The 18,422-nt window shown below is 53.9% G+C and overlaps 1 protein-coding gene across 1 annotated transcript in view; it reads right to left on the reverse strand.

The window, feature by feature from the left end:
• GLI2 (GLI family zinc finger 2) overlaps window positions 1–18,422 on the reverse strand; it is a 255,988-nt gene that overhangs the window by 5,832 nt on the left and 231,734 nt on the right. Inside the window, exons 7-12 of the mRNA XM_042994230.1 lie at window positions 16,967–17,180; window positions 15,611–15,733; window positions 12,104–12,238; window positions 8,409–8,558; window positions 3,111–3,275; window positions 1,582–1,863 (exon numbers count right to left, since the gene is read on the reverse strand). Coding sequence (XP_042850164.1) covers window positions 1,582–1,863; window positions 3,111–3,275; window positions 8,409–8,558; window positions 12,104–12,238; window positions 15,611–15,733; window positions 16,967–17,180 — 1,069 coding nt within the window. The remainder of the gene's footprint in view (window positions 1–1,581; window positions 1,864–3,110; window positions 3,276–8,408; window positions 8,559–12,103; window positions 12,239–15,610; window positions 15,734–16,966; window positions 17,181–18,422) is intronic.

An 18,422-nucleotide genomic window follows, 5' to 3' on the forward strand; every position in this document is an offset into this window, starting at 1 on the left:
GGGCGTGGCGAGAGGGCACAGGTTCAGAGGGTGCAAGAGCCCGCTGGGCCCTTACACACCCAGGAAGGAAGCTGCCACGTGGAGGAGCTTCCAAGCATCATTCTGTTTGGCCACCTCACTTCTCTGAACCTCAGCTTCCCCAGCTGTAAGATGGACCTGTGCTGCCTCTGGGACAGGGTCAGTGGCTGGACGGCAAGCATCTGGTTCGCAGAAGGCACCAGTAATGGACAGCTCCACGTTCCCCTGCCTCGTGCTCCTCTGTTCTCCTAGCCAGCGTCCGGGCCAGACCTCTGCATGTGGGGCTTTCAACGTATGGGCACTTGGAAGCTGTCCCCCACAGAGGCTGCCACGGCTGCATGAAGATGACCTCAAGGGGGGTACTTAATGTGCCCAACGACAGGGAGGTGCCGTATGATGTAGCAAGGAACGGCGGAGGCCCGCTGACCTGCTGCTTTCTCAACAGGCCAGACGCAGGTTGTTGGAAAGGGCAAGGAAGACCAGGGAAGGTGGACCTCCTGGATCCAGGCCCTTGCCCGAACGGCCACCCCAAACTAGCCGTCCCGCTGGGCCGATGCGGAGTGGGGCAGAGAGCTCATAGCCCACGTGTACAATGCAGGACTCCATAGAGCCTGAGCTACCTTCACTGGGACTTGGGATCTGAGCCCGGCCGAGGCTCACTTCAGATGTAGCACCTCTGGGCTCATTCTTAGGCCAACAGCCCCCAAATTCCAGATTTTTCCTTGGGAAGCTACAGTGCTCCCTTCTGCCCACAGCACGACCCACATTTTTCATGTTGGCATTCAAGATCCATTGTCAGATGGTCCCTCCCTCCTCTGTGGCCTGAACTCACACCTCCACTCGGCCCTGTCCCTCCTGGAGGGTGGGCCCCACGGTTTGCTCCTATACCTGCCAGCTTGACTCCTGCTGCCAGCCCCTGTCTGTCCCCAGGGTTCCACCTGCAGTGTTTGGTGTCTACCTGTCCAAACCCACCTTGCCAGGCTCCTGAGGGGCCTGGACCGACAAGTCAGTCCATGCCTAGGCATCAGCCTTGGACAAGCACCCCAGCCCGCCCGCATCACGCCAGCCCGCCCGCACCCCCACCGGGCTTCTCTGCTCACCTCAGTACCGTCTATCCTTAGGGGAGGTACAGTCGAGAAAAAGAGGTGGAGACAAAGAACAGGTGGTTAGAACAAAAGGAGTGGAGGCCACGGGGGCAAGGACGCAGAGACAGGACAGAAGGGAGGGGACCGACTGTGGCGCAATGGTGCCGGTCGGCAAGGCAGACCCCAGGAACCGCCCGCAGACTGACCACTTGGGGGCAGGCATCCCCGCAGCCCGTGGCCCTGCCCAGCAGCATGGGACGTGGCACAAGACAGGTTCTACGAGAGGCCCAAGGTAGTGAAGGGAGGAAAAGTTGAGCTGGAGAGAGGAGGATGTACGTCATCGTGCACTTAGAGCGGGGGACCCTGACGCAGACCCCACGCGGCAGCTGGGGCTCTGAGCCCTCGTGCTGCTGGGCCGGACCTCCTGGGGGTGGGTGGGAGGCATGGACTGGGGCCTCCACTGCCCAGCTCTGCTTACCCCGGAGCTCTCGGTCTTGATGGCTTTGATGTGCAGGCAGTCTTCCACGGCCTGGCTGGTGCTGCTGGCCTCGGCACTCTCCTCCGAGCCCCGGCCCCCGGGCTCGGCACTGGCCTCGTGGTCCCCGTTCTCCTTGAGCAGCGGGGCGCGGAGGTGCACGTCGTTACGCTGCTTCTTGGTGACGTGAGCATCTGGGCCGTGTACCGTCTTCACATGCTTCCGGAGAGAGCTGGGGTCCGTGTATCGCTTGGTGCAGCCTGGGATCTTGCAGATGTAGGGTTTCTGGGAAGAGAAGGAGGCCTGTGTTATGCATGGGACGTAAAGACAGACTGTGAGAGGGAGCGCTCCCCAGTCTTCCGAAGCCATGTCATGTCCTTCGGCAGAGCCCGGCCGGCAGTCGGAAGGTGCTCAAGCTAATCTACAGCCAGTGTGCCCGGAGGGAGCCACGCCAGCCCCGGGCCTGCAGGAGCGTGGCCCCTCTGGTCTCATCTGCCGTCTTTTCATGCGGGTAAGCACATGGTTGAGGAAGCCCTCATCACTAGCTAGGGACCCAGATCAGAGACAACGGAAGGAGTGGGGACACAGATCGTGGTGGGACTGCTGCCTCCCCTGTCGTCAGGGCACTGGGATGTTTTCATGTTGGTCTGTTACACCTGTGAGACTGCATTTAACACCCCGGTCTCTCTGGTGAGGAAAGTCAGGTTCACAGAGGCAAAGAAACGGGCTCGAAGTCACTTAGGAACAGGACGAAAACCCAGGGTTTCTGAACCTCAGTCCTGAGCTCACACACACACGCACACCTATATACCCCACACCCGCGTGTAGACACTCCCCCATACCCACACGCACACGTTCACACGTGCTCACACATGTGCGTGCAGACACACACTCAAACACACACGCACACACATATGCACATGTACATAAACATCCACATGCACACACATCCTACAAATCCACGTCCACAAAAGACCCACATAATACACACACACACACACACACACACACACACACACCCCTTGCCAAGGCGAGCTGTTGTCTGCAGAGGCCCTATGGGGTTTAGATTCCTTTGGGAATTCCTCTGATTTCTTGCAAGCGTTGGAGGAAATCCCTTTGGGGTCCAAAATGTATCTAAGCTTTTAGAAATGTTCCTTCCCAAGTCTACCTGAGCAAAAGCAGTTGGGCGGCTGGGCTTGGACTGGGAGGCAGTACGGCAGACTGCTCTCCCTGGGCTCTCTCAGCCCTGCCAGGGGCTCTGGCTAGCTGGGAAGACAAAGACGGCCCTGTGCCCCATCCGTAGGGGGCTGACAGCTACGGCAGGTCAGAGGCATTAGCCACGACAGCACGTTGGTGCCAGCTGCCCAAGGGCCTGCTGACGTGTGCTGAGCTCAGACCGCAGGTCGGGGAGGAGTGGAGGGGCATCAGGCACCTGGCCGCCTGATGGCCTACAGAAGTCTAGAAAGCACGCATCTACTCGAGTGTCAGCGGGGCCCCACGCACACGTGCCGTGCACACCCTGGCCGGTGTACCTCGTTGGAGTGGGTGCGGTTCTGGTGCTTGGCGCGGTCTGAGGCGTTGGAGAAGGCCTTGTTGCAACCCTCGTGCTCACACACATATGGTTTCTCCCCAGTGTGGGACCGCAGGTGCGTCTTCAGGTTCTCCAGGCGGGAGTAGGCCTTTGAGCAGCCCTCGAACTGGGAAGAGGTGGGTTGGGTCAGCGAGGGGTGCCCCAGATCCAACGTAGGGCTGGCCCACTGCCTCCTCCCCAGGCCCCCTCATCTGCTGTACCCCCCCCCCCCCCGGGGCACCCAGGAGTATGCATTTTAACAGAAATGTCTACCTTGCTTTCAGATTCTAAAATGACATCGGGCCACTGTAGAAAACCCGGAAAAGACGGAAAAGTGCAAAAAGAGAAAGGAAAGGACATGCCCGAGGACAACCACTGGCAACATGGAAATAAGTCTCTTTCAGGGGACTTTGTGGCTCATCCCCGGTTTTTGTTTTTAAATTTATTTATTTTGAGAGAGAGAGAGAGTGGGAGAGAGTGAGAGAGTGGGGGAGGGGAGGGAGAAAGAGAGAGAATCGGAAGCAGACTCCACACTGTCAGCACAGAGTCCAGTGAGGGGCTCCAACTCACTAACTGTGAGATCATGACCTGAGCGGAAGTCAAGAGTTGGATGTTTAACCAACTGAGCCACCCAGGCGCCCCCATCCCCATGTTTTATTTATTTATTTATTTATTATTATTATTATTTTTATTTTTATTTTGAGAGAGAGAGAGAGAATGGGAGAGGGTCAGAGAGAGAGAATCCCAAGCAGGTTCTATGATGTCAGTGCAAAGCCCAGTGCAGGGCTCAGTCTCATGAACCATGAGATTATGACCTGAGCCGAAATCGAGTTGAATGCTTAACTGACTGAGCCACCCAGGCAGCCCTCATCCCCACGTTTTAAAGCCAAACTGGGAACATATCAAGTATTTAGTTACATACTCCATTTGTCAAAATCAACGACACATGGTGAGAATCATCCCATATCATTAAAAACTCTTTGAAAATGTTATTTTAAACTGTTTCCAGGGGTACCAAAGCTCTAACCCCCGGTCAGAACTTTGGTGTGCATTAAAATGTGCTGAGAATGAAATCCAGTTTTCTCCGTGTCCTTGAGTGAGCTGGCCGCCCTCACACTTGCTATGGCCATGCCGGTCCCCATTCAGTTCCTTGACCCCACCAAGTTCTTCCCAGCACGGGGCCTTTGCACACACTGTCCCCCTCTGGCTGGAACCTCACCCCGGCCCTGGCCTGGCTCACTCCCTCTCAATCTCTTAGGTCATTTCCTCTGAGAGCATTTCTCTGATATTCTTAATCGTAACACTACTGTTTTCCGTTTATACTGCCTACCACAATTTATAATGATCTTCACCATTTTATTATCTGGCCTTCCCACCAGGATGCAAGCTGGAAGAGAGCAGGTATCATCTAGATCTTGTTCATTTTTGTGTTCCTAGTATTTAGTGTCTATGAAAAAATCCATTTTCGGCACTCAAGAAACATTAAAAAATTTTTTTTGTACTCATTTATTCATCTTTGAGAGACAGAGAGCGACAGAGCATGAGCAGGGAAGCGGCAGAGAGAGACACACACAGAATCGGAAGCAGGCTCCAGGTTCTGAGGTGTCAGCACAGAGCCCGACGCGGGGCTTGAACTCACGAACTGCGAGATCATGACCCGAGCCGAAGTTGGACGCTCAACCGACTGAACCACCCAGGCGCCCCAAGAAACATTTTTGAAAAGGAAGGAAGGAGGGAGCACGAGAGTGTGACTGAGACGGAGGGAGCGAGGGAAGGAGGAAGGAGGGACGGATCATCGTGGGGGGTTCTGCACCTATTCCCAAGATACTGCAACAGCATCTACTGTGCCTATGAAAACTGCCCTCAGCATGACACGGAAACCCCAGCGGGAACTGTCACACGCTTCACATCCTTGCCTTTATTCCTGACCAGTCTGACTGAGTACATTGGGCTCCAAATGCCTTTGATCTGTTTCTACAACTCACAGCTCGTACCACAGGGCTATGGCGTGCTACCACTTAGCATGTTACGAAAACAACTTGCTGCAGAGGGCCGGAAAAAGCAAAAATAATTTTGCAAAAGGAGGACAAATCTGGAGGACTGACACTTCCCAATGTCAAAATTCACTGCATTACTATCATAAGGGCAGACAGAAGGATCAACGTAATAGAAGAAACGAGAGTTTAGAAATAAACTCATATATTAGCATCAGGTGATTTTCGACAAAGGGCCATTCAATGGGGAAAGAAGAGTGTCTTCAACAAACGGGATCAGGACAACTGGACAGCCACGTGCAAAAAGAATGAAGTTGGACCCCTACCTCATACCATATACCCAGACTCAAAATACATTAAAGACCTAAAGGGTAGAGGTTCCCTATAAAACTATATACAGATTTATATAAATAAGACTATGCATTTATAAACAATAACTCACAGAAGAAAACATAGGGGTAAATCTTTGTGACCTTGGATTAGGCAATGGTTTCTTTGATATGACACCAAAAGCTCAAGCAGTTAAAAAAGTGGACTTCATCAAAATTAAAAACTTTGGTGCTTCAAAGGAAACGATCAAGAAAATGAGAAGAAAAACCCCCAGGGGGAGAAAATGCTGACAAATCATATATCTGATGAGGGTTTAGAACTACTGCAACTCAACAGTAGAGACAAATAACCCAGCTTGAAAATGGGCAAAACATGTGAGTAGACATTTCTCCAGAGATGATATGCAAATGATCACTAAGCACATGAAGAGATGCTCAACATCATCAATCATTAAGGAAATGCTAATCAAAACCACAGTGAGATGCCCTTTCACATCCGCCAAGATGACTGTCATTAAAAGACAGGTTAGCAAGTGTTGGGCACGACGTGAAGAAATCAGCACCTTCACATATTGCTGGTGGGGATGTAAAACAGTGCAGCCTTTTTGGAAATAGGTCTGGCTGGTCCTCAAATCCAGCAATTCTACTCTAGGTACATACACAGGAGAATTAAAAACACAGGTCTGCACAAAAACCTGTACACTAACGTTCGTACTTGTGCTAACAGCCGAAAAGAGAAAACACTGCAAATATCCATCAACTGATGAATGGATCAAAATACTAGGATCTATCCATACAATGGACAGTCGTTTAGCCATAAAAGGAATGAGGTATTGGGGTGCCTGGGTGGCTCAGTCCGTTAAGCTTTCAACTCTTGGTTTTGGCTCAGGTCACGATCTCACGGTTCTTGGGTTCTAGCCCCACGTTGGGCTCCGCGCTGCTGGTGTGGAGCCTGCTTGGGATTCTGTCTCTTTCCCTCTCTCTCTGCCCCTCCCCCGCGCTCTCTCTCAAAATAAATAAATAAGCTAAAAAAAAAAAAAAAAGAATGAGGTATTGAACATGCTACAACACGGATGAATCCTGAAAACATGCTGAGTGAGCAAAGCCAGACACAAACACTACCCATTGTATGATTCCATTTTTATGAACTGTCTGGAACAGGCAATTCACAGAGATGGGGAAGTAGATTAGTGGTTGTCAGGGAAGGGGGGGGTGGGGAAGAGAATGGGGAGTGACTGCAAACAGGCATGGGGTTTCTTTTTGGGGGTGATGACGATGTTCTGAAATCAGCTAATGGTGATGGCTGTACAACTTTGCGAACATACTAAAAATCACAGAATTGTATATATATTTTTTTTATTTAAAAATTGTTTTTAATGTTTATTTTTGAGAGATAGAGAGACAGAGACAGAGTGTGAGTGGGGGCGGGGCAGAGAGCAAAGAGAGGGAGACACAGAATCCAAAGCAGGCTTCAGGCTCTGAGCTGTCAGCACAGAGCCCGATGTGGGGTTCGAACCCATGGACCGTGCAAGATCATGACCTGAGCCAAAGTCGGACACTGAACCAAGTGAACCACCCAGGCGCCCCTGAATTGTATTATTTTTTTAAAAGGGTGAACTTTACGGCATGTGAATTTTTATCCCAATTAAAAAAAGAAGTTAGCAACAAAGATAGCATATTTCATTGAATCCTGGCTACCACCTATTTTAAGACAGCCTGATTTCAGGGATATTAAAATATATGATATTATACTAATATAATATTAAATGTCTATCTCAGAATTATGAAATACGGTGATTCACGGAGAGGAGTTCCCAGAGGCTTCAGTTGCAACCACATCAGTACATCACTGGACCAACAGCCCTTTTATTTTTTATTTATTTAAAACATGTTTTTTAATGTTTAGCTTTGGGAGAGAGAGAGAGAGAGAGGCAGAGAGAGCGAGAGACACAAAATCCCAAGCAGGTTCCAGGTTCTGAGCTGTCAGCACTGAGCCCAATGCAGGGCTCGAACTCACAGAGTGCAAGATCATGACCTGAGCCGAAGTCAGAGGCTTAACCGACTGAGCCCCCCAGGCGTCCCCCACTGGCTCTTTTATTTTATTTATTTATTTAAAAAAAATTTTTTTTAACATTTATTTATTTTTGAGACAGAGACAGAGCATGAACGGGGGAGGGGCAGAGAGAGAGGGAGACACAGAATCGGAAGCAGGCTCCAGGCTCTGAGCCATCAGCCCAGAGCCTGACGCGGGGCTCGAACTCACGGACCGCGAGATCGTGACCTGAGCCGAAGTCGGACGCTCAACCGACTGAGCCACCCAGGCGCCCCTCCCACTGGCTCTTTTAAAGAGGGAGCAACTGTGTGTGGTAAAAAAAGGTCTCACCAATCATAGTCACAAATTCTGTTCACTCCATAAGGGAAACTGTCTAAAAGGTCTTATCTCTGTGTTCATTTTGTTCACTTAAAAGAAATTCAAAAAAAAAAAAGAAATTCACCCAAAGTGATTTTGCTCAAGCTGTGAAACCACCAGTGAAACTTTTCTCTGTGCGGGGGTGGGGGGGCAGACCCCAGGGTGCTGCTAAGGGGGCTCCTGTGTCTGGGGTCTGCCAGCCGCGTGAACTGTGGGGGTGCAGCCGTACCCCGGGCCCCAGGGGCACACGGACACAGGTAGGGAACACCGGCACACCCCCCCCCACCTGCCAGGCACACACCCAGGGGGTAAATCAGAGATCTGGGATGGCACACAGGGGCGGGGCCTCAAGAACCCCAGCCCGCCGGAAGGTGCAGGGCAGGAGCGCACAGGACAGACAACATGCTGGAAGGCTAGGTCCCCGTGATGCTGCCCGTGGCCTGTTCAACCCAAGTACACCTGTGGTCAGCCACGTCCAATGCAGCCCCATCACGCGCGAGACGCGGCAGGGAGGAGGGGCCACTCACCGTGCACTTGTGGGGCTTCTCGCCTGTGTGCCGGCGCATGTGCACCACCAGCATGTACTGGGCCTTGAAGGGCTTCTGCTCCCGCGTGCAGGCCTGCCAGCGGCACACGAACTCCTTCTTCTCCCCATGGATGTGCTCGTTGTTGATGTGCTGCGGGAGCAAGCCCATAGGGAGGGGTGAGCCCAGGACCCACCCCTGCGCACCCCACCTACAAGGCGCAGACGCCCCACCCTGCAAGACCACCCGCTAGGCGCCAGGCCATGCCTCCTCAGGAGTTCTCATTAGCTGCCATTAACCCAAGATCCACTGGGTGATCTCCTTGTCTCGCTGCATTTCCCAATTCTCTGTCCTCAAAGTGACCACCTATGACGGGCAAAGTCATCCCGCTCACCCCAGGCTGGGCTCTAGGCTCCGGTGGTTATGATGATGCTCCTGGGCTGCAAACAGTAGGCACTAAATAACTGTAGTGAGGCAGTCGTGCACTGTGGTTGGTGCACGAGATGCTTCTCCCAAGCTTGCGCCTATTGTCCCAGGAATTTTTAAATACGCTTTTTTATTCCAATGGAAAACATCAATGCATCCTCACCTCTGTCTTTGACAGTAACCTGTGAGATGATGGCTCTGCCCCTTTTCGCCAAGCCCCAGATAGTTCTGTGGCCTCTGCAGGGCCCAGGCAGCAAGGGTGGGTGGAGCTCGATGGGGACCCCTGACGGTGGGCTCTGGGCACTGTGTGATGCTGCCCCTGGGACAAAATGCTCAGACAGCACGACTGATCTGGAGGTATGGCAAGGGGGAGCCCTGCATCCCAGGGTAGGCGGAGCCAGCAAGCTGCCCTGAGTTGACCCTTTGGATTTTAGTGGTTTGCTTTGATTATTTAACTGAAGGCTGCAGGACTCACTGGAGCAGGGGTATTACTGCCTCTCGGCTTAGGATGTGTGGATATGTGTGGGGCCTCCAGACTTTTATGTCCTTAATCTTTGAGGTGGCTTATATATCTTGGGGAGTGAAAAAAGGTGGTATAAGTCACTCACACAGTAGTCTGAAAAAGTGTACTGGACCTTGCGTGCTTCCTCTTGCTCTAGGGCTTTTCTCTAAAGGCCACTGGGGAGCCTCCTTGCACCCCCCATCAAGGTCATGTCCTGTCTGTGTGCGGATATGGCTGGGCTTGCTTCCCCCAAGGGGGACGGGGAGGGGGAGACACTCAGATCTCGGGGGCCTGTTCTCTCTAGCCCCAGTGCCTTTCCCCTCTCTTTTCTTGGCTCGTCTTCCAGCCGTCACTGCCTCCCACACACCACAACCTCCAATGCAGCAGCCATTAGCCACCTATGGCTCTTGAGCCCTTCAAATGTGGCTGGTCCCACCGGGGATGGGCTGTTTCAAAGATGGAGAATAAAAAAATAATAAGGATGTAAATAAAATATCCCACTAATTTTCGTTTATATTGATGACACATCAAAATGATAATCTTTCAGATATATTGGGTTAAGTAAAATATATTATTCAAATGAACTTCACCTGTTTCCTTCTACCCTTTTTAAACAGTGTGCTCCCAGGTTCACATAAAATTATGTGCGTGGTGGACACTTGTGGTTGGCAGCGTCTTTCTGCCGGACCGTGCTGCTGCAGGTCTTTGCAACCTCTGGGGCTGTCCGAGAACTGAGCATGCGGGCCCTGGCAGCACCTGACCCGGAGAAGACAGAAAAGCGCCGGGCCCACACACCCCCGAGAAACAGGCCCGACCATCATGCATACAAATGCCCATGTTGGAACAAGTAAAATCTACAGCGCTTTGAACTTCCAGGGAAATCTTATCATATTAGCCTCACTTTCCATTTTTAAAGCCTCTCAAATGATAAAAATGCTTCCTGACAATGCCTTTCATTTTTTTCTTATTGGTTTACTTAGCAACAAATTGTTAATAATCGACTGGGGGCTCCAGCTCGCCCGTGTGCCTGCCACCATCCATCTTCCCAGGGAGCGGGGAGAGAGTCACAGCCGGCAGAGGGGCTGGCTCTCTTTTCATAGGGGGCTTCTCTTTCCAGGGCCAGGCAGAGGTGATCACCTCTGTCCACAGGGACAGTCCTGGGCACAGGCAGAAGGCTGCAGCTGAAGCCCTCCTTCCCCCCGACTGCCTGTATCTGAGGAACTCCCTTTCTGCTCTTGGGGGCTGGCTTGCTCACCACTGTGCACACCTCTTATGTCTGCATCTCTGTTCCCCCTCTGCCCACCACCCCCCCGCCGCCCCACCCGGCCCCTCGTGGTCCCACATGCAGTCCTCTCTCTCTTTCATCTAATCTCCTCTGTCCTACAACTCTCAGCCCCAGTGGCCCCTTCTCCATCTTGGAATGGTTTACCCAAAGACGTGGAACAGGTGGAAAAATTATGTTCGAGTTCCAGAAGGGCTTAGGGCAGCCCCATTTCACAGGTGCTATGTCAGCCGCGACAGGTTTGCTGGGAAATTCTGATCTCCTGTGTCCTCACACTTTGGGGGGGAGGGCACCCCAAAGAAAAGAAACCCTGGGTATTTGAAAGCAACTGGCATGACAGGAGGAAGCAGAGGGAGAAGGCAGTGTCCTAAATGCGGAGCCCACAGAGCTGCGGAGAAGCAAACCCCTTTGGGATGGCTTCAGGATGTGAACAGTGTGAATCGACCCCATCCAGCAATCCGACTGGCAGGCTGGTGTGGGGCTCATCGGTACAGACTCTCATTCGCCAAGGAGTGTGTGGGTTCGCGGGGGAGCAGTGTTGGGAGGGTGATTCTTGAAATCAAGCTCTCTTCTGGATGGAGAGGAGAGACACCCGCTCAGGGCTGCTGTGGGGAACAGGGAGGAGGGGGCGGGAGGCTAGCTACCATGCATGAAATGCCATCTGCTAAGTGTTTATGTGGGTATCACATTCAACCTTCACAACTTTGTTGGGTAGGCTTCACCCCCATTACGGGAGGAAAAAAACTGGGGCTCATGGAGCTTAAGTCACTTGTTTGGAACCACTCGGCGAGGTGTGGTGCAGCCAGCCTCTGCTCTCCAAACCTCACAGGTTACCTCTCGACTGCCATCATATGGATGCTGCTGTAGAACAGTTTAGAGTGGGGACCAAGGGCCATGACATGAGGGGGCACCCAGGTCCCATGGCCTCTCTGGTGTCCTGAGCAGACAGTACCAGGTATTTCTAAGCAGCCCCCTCTTGATAACGGTATCAACACCCCATCTGTTCTTGTGTACATTGGGTCTCTGTGAATGGTCTCCAAGAGGAAGTTACTAATTCCTTCCTCCATGGGAGGACCTTCTTTCGGGTTTCAGGGTCCGTGTTTATAGATGCTCGCTGGTTTAACTAATCTTATTTCCCTCTTTGCACTGGCTGCTAGGAAGCTCAGGGGAAAAAAAAAAGATATTTATGTGAATTATAGCTCAGAGCACAGAGCTGTTTTTTTAAATCCATTCCACACCTGGCTTCATTTATTGTTCCTTTCTCCTTAATTTTCTCATTTACTTATTTTTGTTTTAATCTCTTATACTATGTATGTGTTGGTAGGCCCCCTTTTAGAAGCAGGCACGGCCCAGATAAACAATTAGGTCTCCCACTTGCAGAGGATGTGGCCCCGGCATCTCCTAGAGCCGACTCCCCCAGCCCCTTCTCCCCCGCAGAGGGCCTGAAGTTCTGTCCGCTGGGCGGGCTTCTGGGGCTTAGAGGCTCACGTGCACCAGCTGCTCCTGGGTGTCGTACTCCTTGGTGCAGTCTTCCCAGTGGCAGTTGGTCTCGTAGATGATCACTTCGGCCTCCTGCTTACAGTCGTCCCTGTCCAGGTCTTCCTTGAGGTCAGCCAGCTGCTCCTGGGGGAGGAGCAGAGCAACCCACGTGAGCCACGTTCAGCCACCGGGCCCTGACGGAAGGTCATTAGTGGCCCCGGGCGGTCTATGCCAAGGACCCTGAGCTGGTATGGGTGTGGAGACGCACGGATGCACATGCACGCACACGTGAGCACACATGCATGCACTTGTACACACATGCGTGCATACGTACATGTATGTGCTCAGCCACTTTCCTCAGCTAGCTCCCACCCATCCTTCTCCTGTTGCACAGCTGTCCTGGGGCCCCTCCTTCCTCTCTAATGCTGGCTTGTCATCACCAAAGTGTCCCGCCACATCCTGGGTCAACCGACTTGGCGAGGAGAACGGGAGAAAGGAGGGCAGTGACTTTCGCTTATTTGGTTTGGTTTCCTCCGGGAGAGCCAGGGTGGACCCGCGTGCGATCGCGGTGGGGGCGTTTTCATTTATAGTCTGCACGGGGTCTGCTCCCGCCTGGAGGCAAGAGAACAGCCAACAGGCATCTGGCCTGGCCCTTCAGACGACTCACTCTCGCACTGTCCCCTCCCTCCAGGACACAGAGCACACCCCGATTCGTGCCCAGGGTTACTGGCATGGTCTCCCAGTGCCCATCCTGTCCTCCCCGCCACAGTCCTAAGACGTGGGCATCTGTGTTCTTGCATCACCGCCAGGAAAATGGGTTCAGGGAGAGGCCACCTTGCTCTCTGCAGGGCACTCAGTGAGTGACAGCCCCCATCTGCACTGGTGTCTCCTCATCAGGACAGGGCCCACGTGTGCCCTGTTCAAGGTGGCAAAAGAAAAGCAGGGGACACAGGGGCAAAGGAAAGGCTGGGAGTGGGAGCGAAGGGGGAGGCACAGACGTGCCAGGCTGGGACAAAAGCCACAGGATGTCAAGGGTTCCCCAATATCGCACTGGCTGGCTGGGGCAGGCTCAGAGCAAAGCCAGGCAAAGCGGCAGATGTTAGAACGATGGAATGCTTTCCATTTCACACTATCTACAAAACAGCAGGACTATTCTGTTTTTCCCAAGAGCCTCCGGGGGAAACATTTATAGGCCAGATTAAGGGGGCTGACCTCCCCCACAGTCAGGAGCCCCAACCCCTACGGGCTCTAGAGACCACAAAGCAGAGGCTGTAGCTCGCCCGTGAGCCTCATTACTGATGCCGAGTCCATTTCTGCGAGTGGGGAAATCTGCCTCGTGGCTCCCCGGGCTGGCCGCAGACTCACGCCCCTGACCGACTTTCCACTGGAGCTGCAAAGCTTCTGGTTGCTTCTCAGAGTACTTTCCAGTGAACGCACTTGCCCTGAAAAGGCAAACGATGATGTGCAGTATCCTAAGTCCACGGGCAGCGCTGGGTCCACATTAAAAGGAAGTGCAGGTACGCCCCTGCCCTGAACCTTTAGCAATGGGGGGGTCGGTGGGGCTGTGGCCCCCTACCCCTGCTCTGCACTGTCAGAAAAACTGCAAACAGACTTATTATTTCTGTACATCCCGCTTATTTGAAAGAAGACCTGAAGGAGCTGCCAGGTGGACATGTGAGCGGAAGACGGCACGGGGGCAGGGGGTGCGCTCGGGGCCTCCAGATGGGGCTGGGCATCATCCTAGCCCACGGTTTTGAGGGCTTAAACAGAGCGGGGATTCATTATGCCGCATGCCTGCCAAGGGAAAGCACGCCCATCCACCCTGCAAATGAGACAGGTCACTGAATCAGGACCCTGAGTGACATAGTGACAACCTCTTGTGATAAACAGCTTTCCTTCCACGGACACATTGGAGGAGCCAGGCCAGGTGGGAAGGAGGGCCCTGGGCTGCCTTTCTGGGTTGGAGGGGCGGGGCAGGGGCTCCCCGGGGCTCCGCGTCTGTCCTCACAGCTCCAGCATGTTTATCTCCCCTGGATATGTGCCGTCCTCATCAATTTCAACGGCCCCCGATGATGGCCGACCTCGTGGAAACCATGCATCATGCGGAGATGCTTTGGCGTCAGCGAGGGGAGAAGAATTTGTCACCAACTCCTCTGTTTGCCTGACAATAACAGGACCCAATATTTCATAAAAATTAAGTGCCCAGAGCATGCCCGATGGTTTACAGGTTTGATAAAGGATGGTCTGACAGATGTAGGGAAGACGGGGGACAGGAGGTCCCCTGCATCCTCGGTGTCAAAGCTCGTGATGCTGTAGTAACAGATGGAGACCATGCCACTCTCAGAGGCCTGGGGGGGCGGGAGTCTCGCCTGCGGGGTCAGCACTCACACCAAGCCCTTCCTTTCCATGACAGGCCTTCGCTGCAAGAACTGGGACCATCAGCCTGCCATCTCGGAGCATCTGAATAAGTGGCAGGATCTCCAAAGGGACTGGCACAGGGGTTTCAGTCCTGCAACAGACCTGGGCTCTGATTTGCGCCCTCCCTCACCTTCCTGCCAACAATCATCTTCCTTGCCTCCCCTCTGTACCGTGCTTCTTGCTCCCTCAGATGTACATCCAGTCATTAGAAATTCCTACTTCATAGTGACTTTGCATCAGGCCCTGTGCAAACCCTACTGACGTGGGGCCGAATCAGCCTGTCTCCCAAGTGCAGCCTCTCCAAAGCTTTCAGCGCAGTGCAGGCTACAGGCAACATGAGCTAGGAGCTAGGATGGGTGTCTGGGCACATGCGAGTCCTACTAGCCAGGAGAGTCAGGAAAGGTGGAAGTGGCAGTGAAAGGGGCGAGGTGGGGGGTGGAGTTCTAGGGACGGGGAGCAACTGGACAGGGGCCACAGCCATTCAGGGGACAGGAGTGACTGAGTGTGACTGGGGCTTGTGTGAGGGGCTGGGGTGGGGATGGCTGCAGCCCCAGACATCCATCCATCCATCCATCCATCCATCCATCCATCCACTCATCCATCCATCTATCCACTCATCCATCCATCCATCCACTCATCCATCCATCCATCCATCCATCCATCCATCCATCCGTCTATCCATCCATCCATCTATCCACCCGTCCATCCATCCATCCACTCATCCATCCATCCATCTATCCATCCATCCGTCTGTCTATCCATCCATCCATCCATCCATCCATCCATCCATCCATCCACTCATCCATCCATCCATCTATCCATCCATCTATCCATCCATCTCTCCATCCTCCCTCCATCATCCATCCATCCATCCATCCATCCGCCCATCCACTCTTTCATGCAGAACGTGTTTCATGAGCATGTAACATGCAGGGTGCTGGGGACACAGCTCTGGTCCTCCCTGAGCTCACGGTGTCCCCGCCCTCTCTGGTTCACTCATTCATGCAGGCAGCTGTCCGTTCGTCCATTCACCACCAGGGCCAAGGTCATAGGTCCGCTCACCCAGCTGGAGGACGGCCAGGACAGCCAGTAGGTTACCTGCGTCAGGGTCAGCGGGGAGGCTGGCCGCAGGCCCTCTGCCTCTGTCTTGACCTTGCTGCGCTTATGAATTACGATGGGGTTCACGGTGCTGCTCACAGCCGATTCGCTGTTCTGCTTGTTCTGAGGGAGGGAGCAGGGGAGTCCGTCATGCAGAGGCAGGGTGGGGACATCCCAAGTTCTGTTTGGGCTTTACCTCAGGGATCCTCCCCACGTAGGTTGGGCCAGCACTTCTGTTTGAAGTTTCAGAAGCTGAGTCTCCCGACGTGGTCCTCTGGCTGGGGGGCACAGCCACGAGAGAGCCCAGAGCTCGGCCTTCCAACCCCACCCCCCCACCTCCCTGGGAATGGAAAAGAAACCCTCTCTTTGCGAAATGCAGGACACCTTCACTCCTGTTCCAACAGCCTCAGCTTCTCAGCCCTCTGGAGCAGGGGGTCTTGAAGCATGAGAACAGGAGAACAGGGCCAGGCCAGCCCGGGGAGCAGGAAAGAAGAGCCTGGTCACAAGAGCTGATAGCTACTGTCTGGAGGGAGGTGCCAGGTGGACACCTGGAGCCCTGGAGTGGAGAGGGAGGGCGTCCTGGAAGAAGGGCTGCTCCAGACAGGGTGGGGTCTTGCCTTCGTCCCAGCACATGCTCACCTCTGGGCTCCGCCCTGCCAGGTGGCTGGCCTGGGAAGTGGCGCAACCTCGAGAACTGTCATCGTGAACGTTAGCCACAATCCGGGTCCCCACGGGGCTCTGTGCACCCAAGCTCAGATATGCGCACAATGACCCGATTAGGTGGCAGGCCCCACTCCGCTCATGCGTTAGCCCAGGCTGAAAGATGCTTCCAGCGAGTTGGGGTCCAAAACGCAGTCTGGCGGAATCCACAACCGTGTCCTTCCACGCCCCGATACTGCCTCTAAAACCATTTCGTCATGTGCAAAATGGGGCTTCATTCAGCAAAAAATAATGGCGCTTACTGTGTGCCTGGCACTGTACCAGCACGCCCTGCCACATCGAAGGCCTGCTGGAGAGCTCAAGTAAGATGGCCTTTGGTCAACTTAGGCTCTAAGTACTGAGTACATTGTACTCTGTCTGCCAGAGCCGGAATTCTAGGGTTGCTCCGTCTACTCATTACGTTGATAGGACAGGCGACCACAGAATTTATAGGCCAGGCACTTGCCAGCGAAAGTGAGGGTGTCAGGACCCCGCCTAGGTCTCCTGATCTAGCATCTGGCCCTTCTGATCTCGTGGCCTATCGCCAGAAGGCATCCCACCATCCAGACCCGAGTGGGGAGTCCTTCCACAAGTTCCCGGCATGAGACGGCAATGATCAGCTCTCGTGGGGCCCCGGGAACCCGGGGACCCACCTACCTGGGTGGCGTCGCTCAGACAGGTGGCGCTGCCGCTGAGCTGGGTGGGCGTGGCATTGATGGAGGCGAGGGCCATGGGCTGTTGGGCCAGGAAGGTGGGCGAGGGCTGGATCAAAGGCGGGGTGTGTCCGAAGGCTGAGCCCAGGCCCCTCTGCTGGCTCAGGATCTGCTGGTAGGCCACCGGGTTGATGGGGTGGGGGAAGGTGAAGGCTGGGCTGCAAAGGAGAGCAGGCAAGTCACGGAACGGAGTTGGGGAGGGCGGAGGCTGTTTGGTCAAGACTTCCTGCACAGAGAGGACCCTGCCAGGGATCGGGAAGGGCGTGTTGCTTATCTTGCGGTTAGCATGGCTTTACCTGGCTCAAGAGCCACCACTGTCTGCCATCTCAGGCCTCACGGGCTGTGCTCACCTGCAGGCCCCGCCCCATGACCCAGCCTTCACCCCAGGGAGGGGCCAGGCGCCATCTCAGGCCTACACCCCAGCCCTTCACCTCTCTGACGCCTGAGAGGCATCCCCAACCATCTGAGCCCCACTGGGCCCTGAGGCCGCTTCTGATGCCCGCTTGTCCAGGACATGTGCCCTGGGCCCTGCAGCTCGTGTCACCCCCTCTCTTCTTTCACTTCTGCTGCACCTCTAGGTTCTTTTATGCCATCTGCATATGAGCCCTCTCTCCAGAACATGATACTGCGGAAATAATGGTGACCTCCAAGGCTAAGCCATATAAGACATGTGGCTTGGGTGGCTCGGTCAGTTGAACGTCCAACTCTCGATCTCAGCTCAGGTCATGATCTCAAGGTTCATGGTATGGAGCCCCTCATCGGGGGTTGAGATTCTCTCTCTCTCTCTCTCTCAAAATAAGTACATAGCTTAAAAAAAAAAAGACATGTGGCTTCCTCCTTGCTCTCTCCTGCATCAGTCACTTGGGGTGGGGGTGGGGGAGCCAGCCGCCATGCTGTGAGGAAGCTCAAGCAGCCTTATAGAGAGACTCCCGTAATGTGAAATAAAGGCAAGTCTTCAGGTGCCTTACAGCCCTGGCCGACACCTTCAGCGCAGGCTCGTGAGACCCAGTGCCAAGCCAGTCTCATTTTCTTGACCCCAAGAAACAGTTTGAGATGGCAAATCCTCGTTGTTGCTTTAAACAGCTAAGGTTCAGAGTAATTTGTTTTGTAAAAAAAGACAGCCAACATCCTTATTACCACTTCGATCTCTGCACTTCCCAGGGCCAGACTCTCCTGACATTCCTCACACCTCCTGGCCTCCCTGAGGAGGGTTGCGGGGAGGAAATGAGTTGAGTCAAGGTGGTTGGGTCTGAGTCCTTAGAACAGCCATGGGCTGCACGGTGGAGTGGGGGCGGGGTGGGGACAAGGGCGAATGGTGTCAGTGAGGTCTGGGTGTGCCGTGCTGTGACCACAGCGGGAAGCTGGCTGCCTGCTCGGAGACCTGGCATGGCCCAAGTCGG

The sequence above is a fragment of the Panthera tigris genome, chromosome C1, assembly GCF_018350195.1.
Source record: "Panthera tigris isolate Pti1 chromosome C1, P.tigris_Pti1_mat1.1, whole genome shotgun sequence".
Classification (NCBI taxonomy): domain Eukaryota; kingdom Metazoa; phylum Chordata; class Mammalia; order Carnivora; family Felidae; genus Panthera; species Panthera tigris.